This window comes from Akebia trifoliata, chromosome 2 (genome assembly GCF_017979445.1).
Source record: "Akebia trifoliata isolate Shusen 1 chromosome 2, ASM1797944v1, whole genome shotgun sequence".
Classification (NCBI taxonomy): Eukaryota; Viridiplantae; Streptophyta; class Magnoliopsida; order Ranunculales; family Lardizabalaceae; genus Akebia; species Akebia trifoliata.
In genome coordinates, this window is record NC_141376.1 from 14,846,009 (window position 1) to 14,868,611 (window position 22,603).

The 22,603-nt window shown below is 38.1% G+C and overlaps 1 protein-coding gene across 3 annotated transcripts in view; it reads left to right on the plus strand.

Moving 5' to 3' along the window:
- Window positions 1-2,754: 2,754 nt before the first annotated feature.
- The window catches only part of LOC147409732 (protein S-acyltransferase 8-like), a 29,366-nt gene continuing 9,517 nt past the window's right edge, over window positions 2,755-22,603 (plus strand). For 2 of the 3 annotated variants that reach the window (XM_086431775.1, XM_086431774.1), the window contains exons 1-2: window positions 2,755-3,109; window positions 13,308-13,370. In XM_086431775.1, coding sequence (XP_086287901.1) covers window positions 3,068-3,109; window positions 13,308-13,370 — 105 coding nt within the window. In that variant the 5' untranslated portion in view covers window positions 2,755-3,067. The remainder of the gene's footprint in view (window positions 3,110-13,307; window positions 13,371-22,603) is intronic. The other variant, XM_086431776.1, reaches the window with a different exon arrangement.

Below are 22,603 nucleotides of genomic sequence, written 5' to 3' on the forward strand. Positions count from 1 at the left end.
AAAATGAAAAAAAAAAAAAAAAATCCTTATCTTCAACCTTGTGACAAAGGACCTTGATTTTTGTACTTTTTGTCCAATACCCATTATCCCCAATCTTTACGATATAAATTTTTTTTAAACCTCTTCAAACTTGCCTTTAATCCATCATCTTCGACTAGAGGGCCAATGGATCGGGTCATGTCATGTTCTTGTTGCGTTGAGATAAAGGTATCATGGAAATTTATCAAACCCAAACCCAACTCATTTAATAATTATGTCAAAAACTTAAACCCAAACCCAACTAATTTATAAATAAGTATACCTGACTTGACCCATATATAACCTATTTAATACAATTTTAATCATTATTGGAAAAAAAAGTACAAACCATTTCCATCATCAAAAATAAAATATCATTAATAAAAAGTCACATAATCATAAATTAAGTTCAATGATGAAAAATAACTTTCTTTTAAATTTTTTTTTTTTCATAGTTCATGGAATTTTGTCATTTACAACCTTATGGTATCAAATCATGTTTTTGGATGCCATAAGGTAATGTGGTCAGAAAACTTTTCTTACTAAGTAACGAAATGTTTTTCATTATTATTTTTGGCCAAGCAAAGTATATTTCATTAATACACGAGCCATAATAACCTTACTTAGTAAGATTTTAAATCTTACCAAGGGTTGTTTTGCCCACATGGATCATTATATTAGGAATTAAACATTACATGCCTCCAGATTTCATTGAAAAAAATAGATTTAAAAAATATATATATAAAACATATTTTAGTGAGGAATGTATTTTTTCTTTCCCAAACTAAAAGCATAATAACTAATTATTTGAAAAATATTTTAAAACACCCTCTATATATTATATAATTTGAAAAAAAAATGTATTATGACAAAAGTTTTAAGAAATTCTAACAAAAAAATGAGTTACTTAAATTTTTAAATAATTGTTGATATATTTAAAACTATATGCTAATGATATAATAAATAAAAAATGTCAAAATAAATTGAAGCCCCTAACTTGAACACAATCAATTTAATAATTGTGTTAGACGAATTAATATTATTATGACCCAAACACAATTAGTCTTGACCCAAACTTACTAATTTCATGTCATTTTCGAGTCATGTTTGTGGGTTGTGTTAAGATTGCCACCCTTATCTTCAATCTCTTGGAAAATCCCTTCATTATTCTTCTAGAAAAACCTGTCTTGTCCTTGAGGTTTGATGTTTGAAGGAGCTAGAAACTTCAGGTTGTAGAAAGGATAAGATATATATTTGGTTAACAATCTTAGGATGACAAAATGTTTGTCCTATGTGGGTTAAATTTTTTGGATTGAGCTGATTTTTTTTAAGGATGATCTTTATGGTAAGGAGATCATACTCACAAAAAATCAGACCAATCTAAAACTTTTAATCTCATCAAAATTATTTTAGAATTATGAGTAGACAATTTTTTATCGAAAATTTATAAATCACATTTGATAGACATAGAAGTTTCAGATTGAGCTGATTTTTGGTGAGGATGATCTCCACACCATTGAAATCATCTTCACAAAAATCATCTCAATCCAAAATTTCTAACCCACATAGGATAAAAATTTTGTCAGCGTTCTGTCATCCTAAGGTTGTCAATCGAATGCTCTCCTATGTATATATATATTACCTTCAAAGATGCAATTTTAAGGAAAAATCAAGATTCTCACAATGTTTTGGATGGGGGCATCCTATCATTTAAGCTCTCATTGAAGACATGAGGCTAAGGGTATCTTGTTATTTTGTAAATCTAGAGAGATTCTTCAAAATTACCATAAATAGTATTACTATAAATATAAACTTTAAAAATGATAATTGCACTGATGATGTGATTGTATAATAAGAAAATTCGTGGTTTTCATATTATAAATTTGGCATAATCGTATTATAATGGTGTCCCAGTCATATTATAATGATGTGGTTTTAAAACTTGTTGAGCTTAGGATAGTAGTTTGAGGTGACTTGCTTCTAGAATTCATTGGAACAAACTCGTCAACTCAACATGAAAACCCGATCAAGTTAGGTTGAAAATGTAGATTCGAGTTAAAAACTTCATTTTTCAAAATTCTTAATTTTTTGTTCAAAAATATCCTAACACACTTGATTTTTTTTCTTAAAAAATCTAGTATCATAAAGCTCGTTAGTTTGTTCAACCTCGTCTTTAATTGATTAAATTCAAATTCAACCTATTGAAGAAAATACAAAAATATTGGACTTTTCTAACTTCAATCCACGATTGAGGCTCTCTGTCAACATGATTATTATGATTCAATGAAAACTTAGATTTCCTAGAGATCTGATCAAATTTTTTGGGGATTAACATATTTCCCTAGTGATACATTTTCTTGGGAGTACCTAACATCCCAACGGTCATGTTGATGGAGAGACTCAACATGTTGGTTGAGACTAGTATTTTCTTAAAAAAAAATTCATCGTCTTCAGATTCTTAAATCTTTTTAACTTCGTCTTCAAATCAACAACCCCAACTTCTTGAAGAAAACCCTTAGAATTTTCTATTAAAAAATCTATCTTTAGACTCTTAAATCTCTTTAACCTTGTATTCAATCCAACTATACTTCAATCTATTTAAGAAAATTAGAATCCATCATTTTCTATTTCCCTAAACTTCATCCGAGTCGAATTACGAATTTTTGACTTGACTCGTCTTGCCTCGGTTCGGGTCGAGTTTCGAAACAACTAATATCACGAGCCCTAATTAAAACCAAGATTCAAGAGAGAACGTGTGAAAGAAATTGGGTGTTCTTTTTTCCTGCCTATATCCTCGGATGGTTTCGCAAAACATTCTGTAGATTCCGACAATCCAAACTGCCTTGTTGGATCAAAAGATCGAAAAAGAAAAATTCAAAAATTTCATCTTTATCTTGTTTCAATTAAGAAGCTCTAAGACCCAGAAATCAATTAATCCGTTTCAACCTTTGAAACCGAAGCTTTCATGGTTTTCGAGGAGAAGATGAACTACCACAAGTTTCAAATTTTCGATTCTCTTCCGGCTTAGTAAAAAAGGGTTTTTTTCCTCATGGCCAGTCAGCGTGTATATCAAGTTTGGAAAGGAAGCAATGTAAGATTCTTGTTTAATTTTTTTATTTAATGATATTGGTATTGTTTTTGGTTGATTTCATCGATTGGGTTGTTTGATTTAGTTTGGAAATTGTGGGTTTTATAGGGTTTTGTTGGATTTGTTGTTATTGGTTGATTTTAGTATTTGGGTAGGCTTTGATAGTAAAAGAAATGGTGGGTTTTGATCAACTGAGCGTGACATGATGTTTGATTAATTATTTTATGGAGTTGTGTCATGTTGTATTTGGTGTTTCTGTCGTTTTCAATATGTGGGTAGGTTTTAATTTTGTTAGATTTGTCTATAAAATGGTGGATTAGGAGTAACCCAGTACGTTGTTTGTTTAATTAACTGGGTTGGCTAATTTGGATTTGGTTTTTTGGGGGATTTTGATAGATTTTGCCTTTTTAGTTTTTCTCTAATCAAAATAGAAGTTTATTTTGATTTGCTACAAGTGTGTATTAGTAGGTAGAAACCCTAAATTTGTGAAGTAGGACCAGTTGTTTTACAATAGATGGGCAAAGTTGAGTAATGATTAATGGTCTTGGAAAATTGATCCAAAAAACCATTGGCCTTAGAGAGATGAATCTAGTTCCGTAAGTTCGTAAGAGGAGTGGATGAGCTTAGGGGGCTTGAGAGAATCTTTGAAATGAGAAGTGATTGTTATAAAGTTGGTGGAGTCCTCAAATTTCCTCTAGCTTTCAACAACAAAGGTTCACGTTCTTTGGAGCAATGTTGTCAAGTTCAAATTGGATCATAGAATCATAATGAGTAGGGTTTAAATCTTTGGATTATAAGATTCATAATCTTGAATGGGTTAAAAAATATTTAAATTTTTTTATGAAATAATATTCAAAGAACCAAACAAAAATTGTAGTATTCCCAACTAAGACCCATCATAAATGACAAGGTTTGGTAATTTCTAAATAATGACAAAGCAATCCACGACAATCCCAATATACACTATATGAATGCTGTTCTAGTCTCAATTATATGTTCTCAAAAATAAAAAATAAAAATCATGTATCATCACTTAAACATTGAATTAAATAAGTCTTCATTTCTCATGCAATGATCTTAGATAACCTTTCAAAGTGGAATTGAAAACCCCTTGTATTCATTTGCGGGATCAAAAATCCCTTCAAAAGTGGAATTTTTCTCGTGGTTGGTCAAGATCTTAATCATTGACCATTTAATCTTGCATGACATCATTATTGTCGTTTCTTGCCCACTGGCAACTCCATTTACCATCTTATTCATTGTAGTTTTGCCCTGTTGGTTTGGTGCCAACTTTTCTCTGTCCTTGATATTTTCCCTTCTCTCTTTGAAGTATTCTAGGCAATGCCTAACTCAGTTATGAATTCCTTGGATTTTGTATTAGTTTGTTTCCCTGTTAAGGTCATCTATTTCAAGGTAGTTAATTAATCAAGGAAGGCAATTCTTAAAAGTTTGATGCACAAATTGAGGTGGTCAGTGAGAGAATATGATTAGTAGTGGTATCATGGGTGAGGTATTATTAGGGAAAATTGAGGCCAGATTATGAATTTTGTGCAAAATCTTTTTTTTTTTTGATCAGTTAAAATTTTATTAAAGAAAGAAACAAAAAGGGGCCGAATTTTGTGCAAAATCTTGACCAAATTGCTATATTTAGGTAATCTTTGACAGGTATTATGTTGACTAGTTGAGTGGTATTTCTAAAGTTTGAGTCCTTGGTATGCTTAACGATAGAGTCAAGTAGGATTATTTTCTATTTTGGGTCTAGTCATAGTCTCTACTTTATAGTAGGTTGATAGTTTGCTGATCTAATGAGAAGTCTTAAAAGAGATTTTTATTTTGATAGGTAAACCAGAAATATATAAAAAAGGCGATCAAGATGACCAACCTAAGTTACAAGAGAAAACCAAACAAAACAAAATCCTCAAAGAAGACCCCTTTGAATGCGGAATCAGCTTTGCACCAAAAAAACAACAAACCAAGAAGAAATAACAACATATCCTGGTGCTCCCTTTTGATCCTTGAGAAGATTCTTCTATTTATTGCCAACTAAGTACCCCAACAAATTGCAAAAGGAAGCAGAGCCCACAAATCGTTTTTTCCTAGATGTGAAAGTTTTCACTTTCTAGCTCGAAAACAGGGTCAAACAAGAGTTAGGAGTAATCCAATTTACATTGAAGAGACGAAGAAAATGAGACCATAACTATTAGACAAAACGACAGTGAATAAAGATGTGATCTATAGATTCCCCATAGTCATAGCAAAAGGCGCAACAATTTGGAGAGACAAAACCTCTGCTATTAAGATGATCCAGAGTAAGCAATTTACCGAAAACCGTTAACCAACCAAAGAAAGAAACTTTTGAAGGGAATTTTGTCCTCCAAATAATGTCGACCGGAAAGGAACCAACCCCGTGGGGCTGAAGAGCGTTTCTAAAATAATTAACTGAGAAACATCTTTTCTTGTTGCAACTCCATTCCCACAGTCACTTCTAGAAGGGTCCAAATTTAAAGAGTCCAATTTTGAAGATAGGTTTGCTAGCTCCTGAAGTTCCCAATCATTGATGGCTCTCCTAAAACCTAGGTCCCTAGAAGTTTCAATCCTGTTTTGAATGACAAAAGCAGAAATGTGCAACTCCTTTTTAGTCGAAAGCTCATAAAGTAAGGGAAAAAAGCAAAGATAAAGAGGTCTCACCAACCCACTTGTCTTCCTGGAATCTAGCCATTTCATTCCCTACTTTGAAGGCTATCTAATTTCTAACGTCTTGATAATCCTTTACAATATCTCACTAAGCCCCGCTCCCAAAAGAAGTTTTCACCTCCCTACTTTCCCAATCAAATCTCTTTTCCCCAAAATTTGCCTTAATTACATTTCTCCACATACTCGTCTTTTCTACCCCAAAGCACTACAACCATTTTTCAAGCAATGCACTATTTAGTTAATCTAAAACCTTTTATCTCTAAGCCTCCCTTAGGGAGCACACAACCTTCCACTTTACCAAATGACATTTACTCTTCCCATCTTTGTCGTTCCACAAGAACTCCCTAATTAGTTTTTCCAACCTAACCTCGGCACTCTTGGGGATAGAGAACAAAGATAAATGGTACACCGAGATACTCTCTAAAGTATTTGTGATTAGTGTTAGTTTACCACCTTTAGAAAAGTACTTTGCTTTCTAGGAGCTCAATCTCTTACCTAGCCTCACTAGCATTGAGTCCTAGATTTACGTACTTCTATAGACTGCTCCAAGAGGAAACCCAAGGTAAGTGGAAGGGAATGAGGCCGCCTAACACCCAAATATTACAGCTCACCTTGAAGGTTCAAGAACCGTACTCACCCCAAAGAGAGTATTGTTCTTAAGGTTAACCCTCAGACCTAAGATCACTTCGAAGCAGCAAAGGAGGTCCCTTAGGAAACACACCTGACCAACTAACGCCCCTAAGAGGAACAGAGTATCATCTGCAGATTGAAAACGAGTTACCTGCGGGCTTTCAACCTTGACCCTAAACCCCAACAACTCCCCTAAACTTGTCGCTCGCTTGAATAATCTCCCTAGCACTTTAACTACTAGCATGAATAAAGGGGGGGGGGGGATAAAGGGTCTCCTTGCCTTAACCCTCTCAAGCTCCTAAAGTAACCCATTGGACTCCCATTAATCAAAATAGAAAATGAGGCTGAGGTAACATATTTCATTACCTAGCCAATTCAACATTTACCAATCCCCATCCAGTGCGTCAAATACATTAAAAACTCCCAATTGACGTGCTCATATGCTTTATGGAGATCAATTTTACACACTAAGCCTGGGATTCTTTCTCTCTCAATCTCGAATCAATAGTCATTAGCCACCAAGATTCCATCTAGAATTTGTCTACCTTTAACAGATGCCCCTTGTTCTAAACCAATGACATGCACCCTAAAATACTTCCTTCAACCTCGAAGCCAAGACCTTTGAAATGATTTTATACTTGGAGCTCTCCAATCTAATTGGCCTGAAGTCTACTAAGTTATTCGCCCCTTCCTTCTTTGGAATCAGGACCACAAAAGTATTATTTAATCCATAATCCAGATAGTCCTTCTCCTGAAGGTCCCTCACCACTCTTACAAGATCATCTCCCACAGTATCCCAACGACTTTTGAATAATTCCATAGAGAAGCCATCAAGAATTGGGGATTTCTCCCTAATCAACTCCACTACCACCTTTTCGAACCTCATCACTCCCAATAGGCCTCTCAAGCCATTCCTACTAGCTAGGGGAGATTGAATCAAACTCTAATAGTTTTGAGAGAGGTTTAGCTAGGTAATCTTCCTCATAATTTTTTTTTGTTGTAAAATCCACAATGCCATCTTTAATTCTTTCCTCCCCGTCAATGCTCTCTTCATTAATAACCACCCTTCGAACATTGTTGATTCTTCTCCTTGCGTTTATCACTTTATGAATTTTTTTTTTGTAATGTTGTACCCCCCTTCTTTTAGCCATTTCACATTTGCTTTCTGCTTCCAACTCACCTTCTTGTACCTCCCAACAAGGTCACCTTTTGGAACTCAGCTTGGAGATTGGTTCTTTTCACTTTCTCATCCACAGACAAGGTTTGACCTTCCTCTTTTTTATCCAAGGCTTCGATTTCCTCAAGGATGGACCTCTTCATTTGATCGACTTTCCCTAAGACCTCCACATTCCAAGCCTTTATCTTTTCCTTTAAACCTTTAAGTTTGCTCCTAAAGATAGAGCATGTATCTCCAAAAAAACACTAACTCCTTCCACCACTCATCCACCTTCTTCTTGAAATCCTCATGCAATAGTCACATATTTTCAAATTTAAACGGTTTTGGCTTGCTAATCTACACCCCGACCTCCAGAATGATGGGAACATGACCTGACACTGGGTTTGGAACTAAGAAGCAGAATCGAAGTGATCCTCCCACTCTCTCATAAATATGAATCTATCCAATCGAGATAGCTTAGCCACTTCTTGGTTGTTAGACCACGTAAACTCTCAAGTGGTCAACTTGTTACGAATAATTGCTCAGTCTTATTTATTTTTTTTACTTTCTTTGATTTTTTTCTAATTCAGGATCTGGCAACGAAGAAAGTAGTTGGGAATGGTAGGCGGAAGGGACGGCTCTTTATGCTAGATCTAGCCAGTTTAGTCACTCTTGCTTCTTGCCTTTTTTTTTTTTCTCCTTCATTTGATGTTATTCGTAGAACAAATAAATTATGGAAACTTTGGGATTGTCGCCTTGGACGTCTCCATTATGATAGACTATTGCATTTATTTTCTTTAGCATCTTATCTGACAACTTACTATTAGTAAATCTGATTTGGATGTTTCATGTTCTTCATGTTGTTTATCTAAAAATAAATGCTTATCGTTTCCTACTAGTTCTTCTCACTCTTTAGCTCCTTTTGATTTTGTTCATATTGATGTTTGGGGACCCTCCCCTGTATTACCGTTCCTTTGGTGGGAAATTTTCTTTCTTTAACATGACAAAGCTAGCAGATACAAGAGGAAGCCAAAATGCTTAAATCTAAGAAAATATGAAACAACAAGGATAACAAAAGAAAATTACAGAATACTAGTTAGAGTTATTCTCTTTACCAACCCAAAAATGTCCTACAGACCAAGTACATAACCTTTTTTAGTAAATGAAAAGGGGACACAAGTCCGTATGATACCGTTTGCCATTCTTTTAACTGCAATGCACTGCTTAGAGTTTGGTATCGGTTCCCATCTTCATATTATGTGCCTTTTTTCTGTCAGTCTCCAACTACTGTCCTCGTCTAGAGTGTCGGTATTTTCTATTTTAGGAAATTCATTTTTTTTATCCTAACAAAATTTCTACATTTTTTCCTCTTTAGAAGTTTGGAAAGAGTTTGAAGAGTTCTAGTGATGCTTCTTGAGGTAGGTGGGATTGTAATTTTTCAAGATTCTCTCTTTACTCTTACTCTATTTGGTATTTTATTTTCTATTTTAGAGGTATACGAAAACCTATAACCTATTGTCCCTCAAGACCATCTTTTGATTAAATCCTACCCACTTCAATAGTAGTTAAAAATTGCTGCCTTAGAGGCTAACATTAGGAAGCCTTCTCCCTACTTATTTATTTTTGGTGGCGTACGCTCTAAACTTATTTTTCAAGAGGGCATAATAACTCGCTCTTTTACATTGTTTTAGGGTGGGTGCAGAAGGCTTGATGATTACTAAATTTTAATTAGTTGGCAGTACCATTATTTGTATGAATAAATCAGTTCATATGGTGGATATTTGGAAGCTTTCTTTCTCTAATGTCTTGGAGTTTTGTTAAGATTCTTGTTGAGCTTAGCAAACAAAAGTTATTGGGATTTACGAAGATACAGATAACTTGTTTGAATATAACGCCAAGTTTGGTTGTTTGTTGGGGCCCTTTTAATAACTTACCTTGGGGTTCATTGGAGAGGGTGAGGGTGGAAACTTTGTGAAACCCCATAACTGAAAGAATGAAAAGAAATCCAACTGTGGAATAAATTTTCTTATGGGAAGAATCTTGTTCACTAAAATCATTTTTTCAAGCATGCCAATGTGTTGGATGTTTGCCATCAACATTTGTGCTATGGTGGAAAAGCACATAGAAAAGTTACATGAAGATTCGTTTTGGGAGGCAAGAGAAAACAAGAAGAAGATTCATCTAGTCAATTCGAAGATGGTTTCCAAACCAAAAATATTCCTTGGAGTGGGAATTCATAAGTTGGGAATTAGGAATATGGTGTTGCTAGGGAAGTTGGTTTTGGGATATGGAGCTTTTTGGAGGAACATTGTTGAAGATAAATTTGGTTGCGTGAATCTAGACTTGGATAACCAAGATGTGAGTTTGTCATACAAGTTGGGAGTGTGGAAAAGCTTTGATGATTTAATATTTGGCATTTGGTTTAAAGCAGGCAAAGGAGAGAATATTATATTTTTTGCGAGATGAGTGGTGTGAGGTTGATAAGTTAAATGTGAGTTTGAAATTCATCCCAGACTTTATCAATTGATCTCCATTGTTAAACTTAAAGACATTGATATTCTGTCAAAGATATACCAAAATCATATAGGACCCAACGTTAAGGAATTTTTTTTTCCAGATGTTACGATGACACATACATCTTGAAGAGGTTTATGATCAACATACTTGGAAAGATTGTTCATGTGTACTCGGTTGCATCATTCTATAAAATCTTATCATGTTTCTCTGAGGAATGTTCCTCTAAGGAGAAAATGTGTCCATAGTTCATTCCCTCAAGTATGGAGGCATTTTCTTAAACAACAATGTTGAATAAGATTTTTATTGTTGATCATTTGATTCATGGAGGCAATGTCATCCTAAGTAGTGTGCATCACGTGTACAAAACAAAAGAAAGTGTTGATAACATAGTAGCGTGCTTCATGAAAGTGAAAGAATTGAACCATTTTAACATGACATGGTTTTTTCTTCCTGAGAGCTTTTTGGATTTAATACTGTTAAATAAGTCTGTTTTTATTTTCTTATTCTGTGTGTCCTTTTTAGTCTTTTCCTTATCTCAGACTTTGTAATGCTTTAAAGCCTAAATAGGGCTAATTAATTGATAATTACTTCAATCTCTAAATTTCAATTTGGTATCAAAGCTAGGCTCTCTCGACCTCCATTATCCCTCTCTTTCGTCTACTACAAACTTTATCACCTTCCTTTTCCTTTAATCACCTCTACACCTTTCGTCTTCAATACCCCACATTACTACAAATGTCTCTTAATTTACACAATTTTCTTTTTTGCTATGTTTTTGTTTGTATCAATGATGTATAAACTCATCTCTTAGAAGTTTGTCTCTTGGTATTGTGGTTACTTTATATGTGGAAATGCACTCAAGAATCTACTTAAAACTTTAATATATTCTTCTGCCTACAAGTCGCTTTAGGCTTATATTTGTGGGTTAGCGCTTGGCCTTTTATTTGATTATATCTTACTGAAGTCTCGATGGATGGATTGATATTGGTTTTTGATTGATTGTCTTTTCTGCAATCAATTCAATTATATCTTGAATGTAAGATTTTATTTTGAATTTACTTTAGTTAGTATTTTGAAATGCAAAATTTTTTCTTCAAGGATCGCTGGCCCTCGCCTTTCTTTAGGGAATTTTATTGGATTTCTAAAGTGAGATAAACGGGTATTCCAAAAAATGCTTCTCAACTTCTTCAAGTGTTCTAAACGCATTACGACAGGATTCCAAAAAATGCTTCTCCACAATTATGATTTGTCTTCTACATAAGGCCAAGAAATTCTGTAACCAACATTCCCATCGGGGTGCATGTCGCTTCAAACGTTGTTGCATTTGGCCATCGAATAATGAACAAAACAATTCCTGCAATGAAGCAACCATTTGTAAGTTACTAAATAAATCTACTAAGTGGTACAAAAGTACAGGAAAAAAATGGCTGGAAAGTCACTTATGGAAATTGAAGCCCACGATTACAATAGATTGCTGTTATGACCTCTGCGACACAGCATGACACCTCCACAGTACCAACAGATGGCTGTTTTGATATTTACGACACCTTGCGACAATAGCAGAAGGGTTTTTTCGACCTGCGATCACTGCAGAGGTGCAATTTGAGGCTTGTGACCATAGCAGAAACCTGGTTTGAGGCCTACGATCACTATAGGGTGCAGTTAGAGGTCTACGATAATTGCAAAGATGTAGCTGAGTGGCTGTGATCACAACAAACCCTTTGTTTGAAGGCTACGATCATTCTTGACCCTGTTTTGGAGGTTGCAATCACAGTAGCCTTGTTGTTTGAGGGTTACAGTAGCCACATTATTTTTTATTTGACCTCCCTTCAAACCAAAGTATAGATTTTTTTATGGCCTTCGAGATGTCTTCTTTTTTTATCATTGGTGATAGTGTTGGATTAGGAGGTCTTCCCTCTCATTCGATCGATTTTCTAGGCATCCAAATTACCACCGTGAAATTAGATGGTCCTAATTACCTTCTTTGGGCTCGATTGGTTGAAATGTTTATTGGTAAATAAGGGAAGATTGGTTATTTCATACGGGCGGAAAAATAGTCGGCACCGACTGATACTACTTATCCCTAATGGTTTGTTAATGACTATGATCTGTTCTTGGCTAGTTACATATACGCAACCACACATTGCAGGTGGTTTCATGTTTTCCTAGACCCCAAAACAGATATAGAATTCCGCAAAGAATATCTACTCGCAACGTCAAAACAATGTCCGAATCTTTAACTTGAAGCGTGAGATTTCCTGCCTTTCGCAAGGTGACTCTTCAATCACCTATATATCACAGCTACGTGCTCGATGGGAAGAGTTGACCTTTTACTCCTCGTCCTATGCTTGGAAAGACTCTGTTGATGAAGCATTATATGCATTGATTCTGGATAAGAATCGAGTTTTTTAGTTTCTAGCCGGGCTCTGGGATGAGTTTTATGCGAGAGTTCATTTATTGGGTATGGACCCTTTTCTGTCCATACAGACTGCATATTCTTATGTCTTGACTGATGAAAGTCGTCGCGTAGCTGTCCTACCTCATTCTTCAGGAGAGCACTCAGCTATGCTTGCTTGCCTACTTTTTCCATAGTCTTTTAATGGGTCTTTCCTTACTCGTCAGCGATATAAGTGTGATCATTGTGGAAAGTTGTGTCACGTGAAGGCTTGTTATGCACTTTATGGTCGTCCTAATTAGCAACATCAATAGTCTCAACGATCTTCAGTTCATGTAGTATCTCAGTCGATTACTGATCTAGTACCTTCTGCAGCTGTTACCAACTCTTCGGATTCGGTATCTTTATCTCAAGCCGAGCTTGACAAGTTCATGAAATTCTTCAATCAGATTGAGATTTCATCTCAGTCAGTTTCTACATTTGCTCACTCAGGTACCTTTGCATGTGCACACAGTGTTGCCACAACCTCTTCACCATGGATTATTAATTCTGATGCCTCAGATAATATGACCGGTACGTCCTTCCTATTTAAAACCTATAGTGTTTGTTCTGGTCATCGCAAGGTTCGTCTAGCTAATGGTTCGTTGTCTTCTATAGCTGGTCAAGGTCATTTACCTGTTACATCTTCTTTATCCTTAACTAACACACTGCATGTTCCTCAACTTACTACTAATCTTATCTCTGTTAGTAGCCTTACCAAAAATTTCAATTGTAGTGTAATTTTTTATCCTTTTCATTGTGTCTTTCAGGATTTGGGGTCGAAGAGGACGATTGGCACTAGATATGAAGTGAATGGCTTGTATCTCTTGGACGTACTCGGTTCACCTAGCACCCATTCTGCCTCTCAGCTTAGTAGTAGTCGTTTTAATAAGGCTTTTTTAATGTGTTGGCATTTATGCTTAGGTCATATTTCCTTTGGATATTTGAAACACATATTCCCTATTTTATTTAATAATAGCAATTTGCTTGATTTTTCTTGTGAAACTTATCAATTAGCTAAATATGTGCGTTCTTCTTATCTTATTAGTATGAATACTACTGTACCTGCTATGTATGATCTAATTCATTCTGATGTGTGGGGTCTTTCCCCTGTCACATCAATTCTTGGTTTTCATTATTTTGTCTTGTTCATCGATGACCACAGTCGTACCACTTGAGTTTATCTTATAAAACACAAGAGTGAAGTTTATGGGATCTTCAAGTAATTTCTTGCTATGGTTCATACCTAGTTTGGTTGTACCATCAAGACCTTCTGTTCTGATCATGGTATTGAGTATACTTACAGTGAGGTTTTGAAATTTTGTTTAGAGTCTGGCATTGAGCATCAAATGTCCAATGTTAAGACTCCTCAGCAGAGTGGTTGATCCGAACGTAAAAATCGCCATAATATAGAGTTAACCTGTGCCCTCTCTATTGGCATGAATGTGTTCCAATCCTATTGGGCTGATGCAGTACTTACTGTTGTCTATTTTATTAATCGGACCCCTTCCCGGGTTCTTCAGTTGTCACACCCCTTTCTCAGCTCTATTCGGATCGTCTCGTGTTTCCACTTCCTCTGTGTGTGGTTAGGTGCGTTTGTTTTGTTCAAAGTCTTGATCAAACTCGTATTAAACTTAACCCTAAGGTCATAAAATGTATCATTTTGGGTTATTCCTCTACCCAGAAAGGATACTGTTATTACCATCTTTTTTCTCAACTAAGTTTCATTTATCGGGATATTTCCTTTTTTGAGCATACCCCGTACTAAAATGAGTCCGTTGGCATTTAATCTGAGTGGTTTCCCCTAGATTTTTCTGCTGATCTCTTCCCTTTTTTTTTTTTTGATAAGTATAAAAATTTTATAAATGAAGAAGAGAAAAGAAGGAGGCTGAGATAGCCCCCAAACAGAACAACAAGCAAAATAACAAAGAGCAAAAGAAAAAGAACAAAATAAAAGGAAAACTACACTACTGAAAGCTAATCACAAATGTTCTCCCAATTAAATAAGAAATCTTGATAGCGCACATCCTCAAAGGCTTTGTTCAACTTGGACCACAAGAACAGAAGTCCAAGAATCTCTAAAATCACTGTGTGGGACGAGCTCTCCTTGCTATGAAAGACCCTGTTGTTGCGCTCTTTCCAAAGGCCCCAAGCAATGGCTGAAGGAAGGATAGCCCAAAGATGTCTCTTTCTAGAAGAGAAAGTATTGAGACTCCACCCCTTCAAAAGATCAAGAAAAGAGAAAGGAAAGACCCAGTCCACCTTGAATCGGGATAAAAAGAACACCCAAATAACACTGGAGAAGGGACAATGAATTAGCATATGATTAACTGACTCCCCATCTCGCGAACAAAGTAAGCAACAATTTGGAGTGACCCACCCCCGTTTGATCAAATTATCCAAAGTGAGGATTCTACCCAAAGAGGCAAGCCAAACAAAGAAAGACACCTTAGAAGGAATGAGAGCGGACCAAATTATAGATGGGGAGAAGGAAATCTCGCAAGACGGAAGCAAACATTTATAGAAAGACTTGACAGAAAACCTCTTATCCTTAGCCTTGAACCATTCTCTCCTGTCTTGCTCATTCTCTCTAAGTCGAGTCAAATTTAGGAGACCTAGAAGAGATGTAACCTCCGTCAATTCCCAATCATTGAAATTTCTCCTAAATCCCAGGTCCCAAGTATCTGTGTTCCCGTCCCGAATCAAACACTGCCGAATAGGATTATTTTTTTTCAACGAGCAAGAGTACAAGGATGGAAATTGAGTAGCCAAAGGTGAAGTTCCACACCACCAGTCCTCCCAAAATCTAACACTGTTCCCCGACCCAACCTTAAATCTAATCTCCCTATCAAACTCATGAACACCCTTCATAATACCTCTCCAAACACTACACCCATAGGTTCCTCTGGCCTCGTCACTATACCAACCGTAACTCTTTTCTCCATATTTAGCCTGAACCACTCTCCTCCACAAGTTGTCTCTTTCTACTCCAAATCTCCAAAGCCATTTGCCTAGGAGAGCTTTATTCGTTACCCTTAGCCCTTTAATCCCTAAACCTCCATTCTTTTTTGGAGTGCACACCACCTTCCATTTCACCAAGTGATATTTTTTACCACCATTCATATCATTCCACAAAAAATTCTTCATAAGTTTCTCAATCGTCACTTCCACCACCTTGGGCATTGTAAACAGAGATAAGAAATAAATTGGGATACTCGTTAACGTGCTTTTGATCAGAGTCACCTTACCCCCTTTGGAGAGATATTTAGCCTTCCACGAACCCAATTTCTTTTCCATTTTCTGAATCACTCCCTCCCAAATGTTCTTACTCCGATACGGAGCTCCTAACGGTAAGCCTAAATAGGATGTAGGAAGCTGACCACTACTACACCCTAGGATAGCCGCTAAAACTTGAAGGTTCGGCACCTCTCCCACCGCAAACACCTTGCTTTTTTGAAGATTGACATGTAATCCAGAAATTGCTTCAAAGCAACATAATAAGACCCTAAGAGCTCTCACTTGTTCTCTAGAAGGATCTAGGAACACTATGGTATCATCAGCGAATTGCAAATGCGATATCAAAGGACCCTCAATGTTTACTCTAAAACCCGATAACCTCCCTATTTCAACCCCTCTCCTGAACAGTTTCCCCAAGGCCTCAGTCACTATAAGGAATAAAAATGGGGATAATGGATCCCCCTGTCTCAAACCCCTAGAACTCCTAAAATACCCCGCCGGGCTACCATTGACAAGAATTGAAAATGAAACCGAATTTACACACTTCATAATCCACCCAATCCACTTAGACCCGAATCCCATCCTCCCCAACATATACTCCAAAAAATCCCAACTCACATGATCATAAGCCTTCTGCATGTCAATTTTACCTACAAGTCCCTCTTTCTTATCCTTCATCCTAGAATCAAGACACTCATTTGCCATTAACACTCCATCCAAAATCTGTCTTCCCTTAAGGAATGCACCCTGCTCATAGCCAATTAATTTCTTCACAACTTCTTTCAACCTATTAGCCAAAACCTTGGAAATAATCTTGTACACCGATCCCACTAAACTTATAGGCCTAAATTCACTCAAGTCAACCGCCCCCACTCTTTTGGGAATCAAAGCCACAAATGTACTATTAAAGCCATAATCCAAGCAGTCTTTGTCCTGAAACTCCCCAACCACCTTCATGAAGTCTTTGGCTATAATCTCCCAACAATGTTTGAAGAATTCCATAGTAAAACCATCTGGCCCCGGCGCTTTATTCCCTCCCATAGCAACCACGACTAATCTCACTTCTTCCTCCTCAATCTTCCTTTCCAACCACACTCTTTCTTCTTGCGTTAACCTATTGAACTCGAGATTGTTGGGACGAGGTCTCTTCTCCTCTCTTTCCCTATATAGCTCTTTGTAATAGCCCACTACCCCTTCTCTAATTTCTTCTTCCCCCTCAACCATAATCCCATTAATCATCAAATTGGCAATTTGGTTATTTTTTCTATGATAATTGGCCACCTTATGAAAAAATTTCGTATTATTATCACCTTCCTTAAGCCATTTGATCCTAGATTTTTGGCGCCAACTTATCTCCTCCATCAAAGCCACCCTTTGGAATTCTAACTTAAGCTCATTCTTTCGCACTCTTTCATCTATTTCAAGCTCCCCCGCTTCTTCCTTGGAATCTAGAACATCTATCTCCTTGATAAGCTCCGCCCTTCTCACTTCTACCCTCCCTACTACTTCCTTATTCCAACCTTTCAATTTTTCTTTCAGATATTTGAGCTTATGTTTGAAAGCAACACCTGGGTATCCCACCACTGGGCATTCACTCCACCAAACTTTTACTAAATCTGCAAATTGTGGATGAATAAGCCACATGTTCTCAAAACGAAAAGGGGTAGGATTAGTACGATGATGCCCCGCCTCAATAAAGATAGGGGTGTGATCCGAGACTAAACTGGGTGCTGCCGTATGCACTACATTTGGGAACCTCTCCTCCCAATCCCCGCTCACCAAGAATCTATCTAATCTAGACCTGCGGGGTTCAACTTGATTGTTGGACCAAGTAAACCTTCTACCGAGCAAGGGTAAATCCATTAAGGCAAATCTATTCACAAAATCATTGAATTCCCTCATTCCCCTTGTTATGCTCTGCCCCCCATTCTTCTCATTAGTGAATCTGATAGCATTGAAGTCCCCACCTAGGACCCACGGCTTATCCCAATATCCCGCAAGATCTCCCAGTTCTTCCCAGAATTGTTGCTTCTCCCTGTTAATTGTGGGACCATAGACCCCTGTAAAAACCCATTGAACCTCCTCATTCACACACCTACATAGAATCGAAATGGAAAATGCCCCAACTAAGTTGTCGATCACTTCAATGAAGTCCTTATTCCACATCAAAATAATACCACCTGCACTTCCAATAGCTGGCAAAGCAACCCAACCGATATTCCCCCTCCAAAGATCCTTTATCACATTGTCCTCACAAACCGAGATCTTAGATTCTTGAAGAGTTACTAAGATAGGCCTTTTCAATCTAATAAATGCTTTCACTGCCGCCCTCTTCGATCTCTCCCCCAACCCTCTCACATTCCAAGACAAAATTTTAATCGACATAGAAACTTAACAAGACCCAGATCTCCACCACACAGCCCCTAAACCCTTATGCCATCTCATTGCCCAACTTTGAATTATAAAACCTCTTCACCGATTCCATAGATGCCACTACGACAACCTCATTCGATTGACCATCCCTAAAAGTCTGAATTTCCTGGCTATCTGAACCTTCTAAACCCAACATGTCATCACCTACTCCACTTACCTTGCCTAACTCCTTCAATTCTGACTCAAGAAGAGCTCTGTCCTTCGAATCTCCTATAGCTACCCTTAAGATAAGCGAACATTCCTTATCGTCTGTCTCGGGTATGATTCCAAATTCCTCTGCCATACTCAAAGCTTGACTCACTAACCACTCGACTGTTTCCAACTCTGTTTGCACTAGTAACTTTTCCACCTGAACCGGAGTAGGCTCCTCTAAACCTTTATCATCCCAATTTCCATCAAAATACCCTTCTGTCTGATTCAAGCCAACCACCTCAACCTGAGCCTGAGAAGAGGGAATCTCTGACATGGAAAGTCGTAGGACATCTAAACTGGTCTCCCTCAAATGAACTCCCTCTTGAGAGCACTCGCTAATCTGTAGAGAATCACTCAAGGCTATTGAAGATTGATTCCTGAAATACGAGGGAAACACAGAAAACCGAGCAAAAAAACAAGAGGAAATAGAATTGGAGTCCCCAATAGAATCCAAACCATAAACCCAAAAAGAATTATTCACGGATGGGACAAGAACATAAGAACTAGAAACCGATGAAAAACTCGAGATACCTTTTCTAGAAAGATCCCCACAGCTATCCTTCCACGACATCCAATTGCTCGAGTTCCTTGTATCAAGCGGCAACCCCTGGTGTTTCCAAAGATCGCTATGGAGTCTATCCCAAATCTTAGTTACCGGTATAAGAGAACCATCTGGACTTATTTCCCTTTCACTTTTACTCTGTGGCTGCCCACTTTCCATTACTGTTCTGTCAACGGTTTGGACTCTGGACAGATTCTTCGTTGTAACTACCTCAACCTTCCCTCTGTCGTCGCCCGCCTCTCGATCCACTTCGGTAGCTAAACCTTGTCCCCTTTCTCTAATTTCTAACCCTACATCTCCCTGTGCCTCGCCATCCATGCACGAGACTTCATCCCGATCGAACACCATCCCAGCTTTCTGAACCCCCTCATCGTCTCTGTTGTTATCTTTAAACTTCTGGTTCTGAAGGTCTGTCGGCTTGTTAAATGACACTCTCTTAGCCAACTGTTTTAAAAACGCAATGAGTCGATAATCCCGTCCACGGGCCTGGCCCAACTTAAATCCCCCTCTCTTGATTAGAGGGCCGCGTCTACTCACAGCCCTTCTGGATGTGCCTGGGCCTAATTTGTTAACCCGATTATCTTCTGGTGGGCCTTTGCAGCCCAACCCACTACCATCCACTAAAACAGTCTTATTCATATTAAGCCCATTATCGTTTGCTTGGGCCCCTGCATGTTTCGGCCCCCTACCAAATTCATTGGGCCTTATACTCTCAATTATCCCGTACTCACGTAGCCACCTAGCATATTCTATGTTTCGAGCAGCCCTACTCAATAAATGCCTCAGACGCATGTTCTTCATGACCTGGCGACGTGGCTGCAGCTCTCTAAGTCGAGAGACACGTGTCCCTCTGCCCTGACTAATTTTGAAAACCCACTTCTTTCGCACGCAACCTCGTGCAGGGTTTGATACTGCCCTCCCTCTATTGATACTGCCAGTCATCTTCTTCTCCGTCCTGTCCACCTCTTCTAACTGCTGTAAACCACACTGGATTTCCTCCTCCTCTACCTGATTACCAATGTTCGTTTCGATTGTAACCTCAGTAGCTTCGCCTTTCTCGATCTCCACGCCTAACTTGTACCTGAACCCATCCATCCAAATGCTTAAGCCTCTTAGTAACTTCCAAGGACATCCTCCGACTCGAATCCTTGCTCGATCCAAGCTTGCGCAGCGAAGGGTGTTTGGGTCTACCTCTAGAAGTCCACCTAACTGTTCTCCTATTTTACGAAAGGAGTCGGAAAGCCATAAATGGAACGGCAGGCCACTAATGCCCACCCAAGTCCCCTTCTCGTTCCATGCTGGTTTCAAAGCATTGCAATCCGCATACCAGGGTCGTAAATCGAAGGAGTAGCTATCAACTTCTACTTTTCTCCTTTTATTTACCTTCTGAAAATCTGATTTGTTGTCCACCAGCAATATCCGAGTGGATGATTCCCAATCTAACAGTTTCGGTTTTACGGACTTAGAGAGAGAATGTTTCATGACAGAAAAAAACTTCTCCCAATCCGCCTCCTGTGCACTCGACTTGCATATAAAGGCCCATCTCCATTTACCAAACTTTGAACCGTTGTTGTATGCTTGCTTGACCTCATACCCATGACTCCTCTCCTCTCCTAACGAGACTGCAGATACATTCTTATAATCCACTGTTCGAATAATATCCTTCGTCCATGGATTGATTGACCCACTCTCTTCGGCTGGAAGCTTCATCTTCTCATCCGGACTTAAGCATATTTTCATCGCGAGGCTAAGTTCTCCCCATCCCTTTCCCCCTAACCCAGCTGGGAACACAATCCCTCGTGATCGAAATTTGTCCGAGAATTGTTGAAGTTTCAAAAACCTGCCATAATTATTTTGTTCTCCTTGAATCATGAAGATTCTGCCGTTCTTCGAATATTTCGCCATCTGAAATTTCGACGCTGCTCTCATAGCATCAAGCTGCTGAGAAACCCAAATAGCTTCATCCTCCAGTAGCTGAATCATAGATTCCACTTTTCTCCCCTTTTCCTTAATCTCCAGGCCTTTACGACGTTGAAACCACACTTTTTTCATCTCGAAAATCTTCCGTTCCACCTTAATCTCCATCGAAAATCTTCTTCTTTCTATTAACCCTATTCAGCAACTAATTTCTTCCCTTTTTTATTTTCTCTTCCCATGCATATTCTTCTTTTTTCACCCCCTGTCAGTTTGTCACCTCCTCTACTGCAGGTTTTCTTTCGGTGTTCACGCAATACTACCATCACTCCTATGCTAGACCAGCTTGCCTCCTCGCCTCCAGCTCCGCCTCCTTCTGTCCCTTGTGATGATCGTCCTATTGCCACTCGTAAGGGTAATTGTACTTGTACTTATCCCATTTCTAATTATATATCTGATTCTGCTCTCTCACCTTTTTATCAGAGTTTCTTGCTTCTGTTTCCGTTGTTTCTCTTCCTACTATTGTTGCAGATGCTATTACTCATCTTGAGTGGCGAGCAGCTATAATTGATGAATTGAATGCTCTTAAAAAGACTCAAACTTGGGAACTTATTCCTCTTCCTATTGGAAGGAAAGTTGTGGGTTGTTGTTGGGTCTTCACCCTTAAGTATAATCCGAACGGTTCTATTGTTCGTTATAAGGTCCGTCTGGTGGCCAAGGGTTATGCTCAGACTTATGGGATTGATTCTTAGGAGACATTTGCTCCGATTGCCAAGATGACCATCATTCGCATCCTTCTTTTTGTTGCTGCTATCAGAGGGTGACCTCTCTTTCGGTTGGATGTCAAGAATGCATTTCTCAATGGTGATCTTCAGAAAGAAGTCTATATGGTCTAACCTCCTGGGTTTCTTATATCTGCTTCTCTTTCACATGTTTATTATCTTCGCCATTCTCTTTATGGCCTGAAGCAGTCTCCTCGCGCATGGTCTGTGCGTTTTACTAAGGTCATGCATCAATTTGGGTTCCATTAGAGTTCTGCTGATCACATTCTCTTTTTACGTCACTTCTGAGGCAAAACTGTCACTCTGATTGTTTATGTGGATGATATTGTTCTTACTGGAGATGATGATGATGGCATTACCGAGGTCAAAACTTACTTAGGACGTCAATTTGAGATTGAGGACCTTGGGCATTTTTGTTATTTTTTGGGTATTGAGGTTGCGCGGTCCCATTCCGGTATATTTATTTCTCAGCGTAAGTATGTCCTCGATTTACTTAGTGATTCTGGTCAGCTTGGCTCACGTCTAGCTGATATTCCAATTGAGTAGAATCACAGGTTGGCCGATTTTGAGGGGGAGTGTGTGTCGGATATTGATCAGTATCAGCATCTTGTGGGAAAATTAATCTACTTGTCTATGACTTGCCCTTACATTACTTATGCTGTTAGTGTTGTAAGTCAGTTTATGCACACCTCGAACATCTCATCTTACTGCTGCCTATCGCATTTTTAGATATCTTAAGGGATGTCTTGGTCGAGGTATTTTGTTCGATAATCATTGTCATCTTCGCTTTGAGGCATGGACAGATGCAGATTATACTGGTTCAATGACCGATAGATGGTCTACTTCTAGGTATTGTACTAAAGTTGGTGGTAACTTGGCATAATAAGAAGCAGCACTTGGAGTGTGAGTTGTTGTGGCTTAAGATCTTACTAGCGGATTTGTGTCT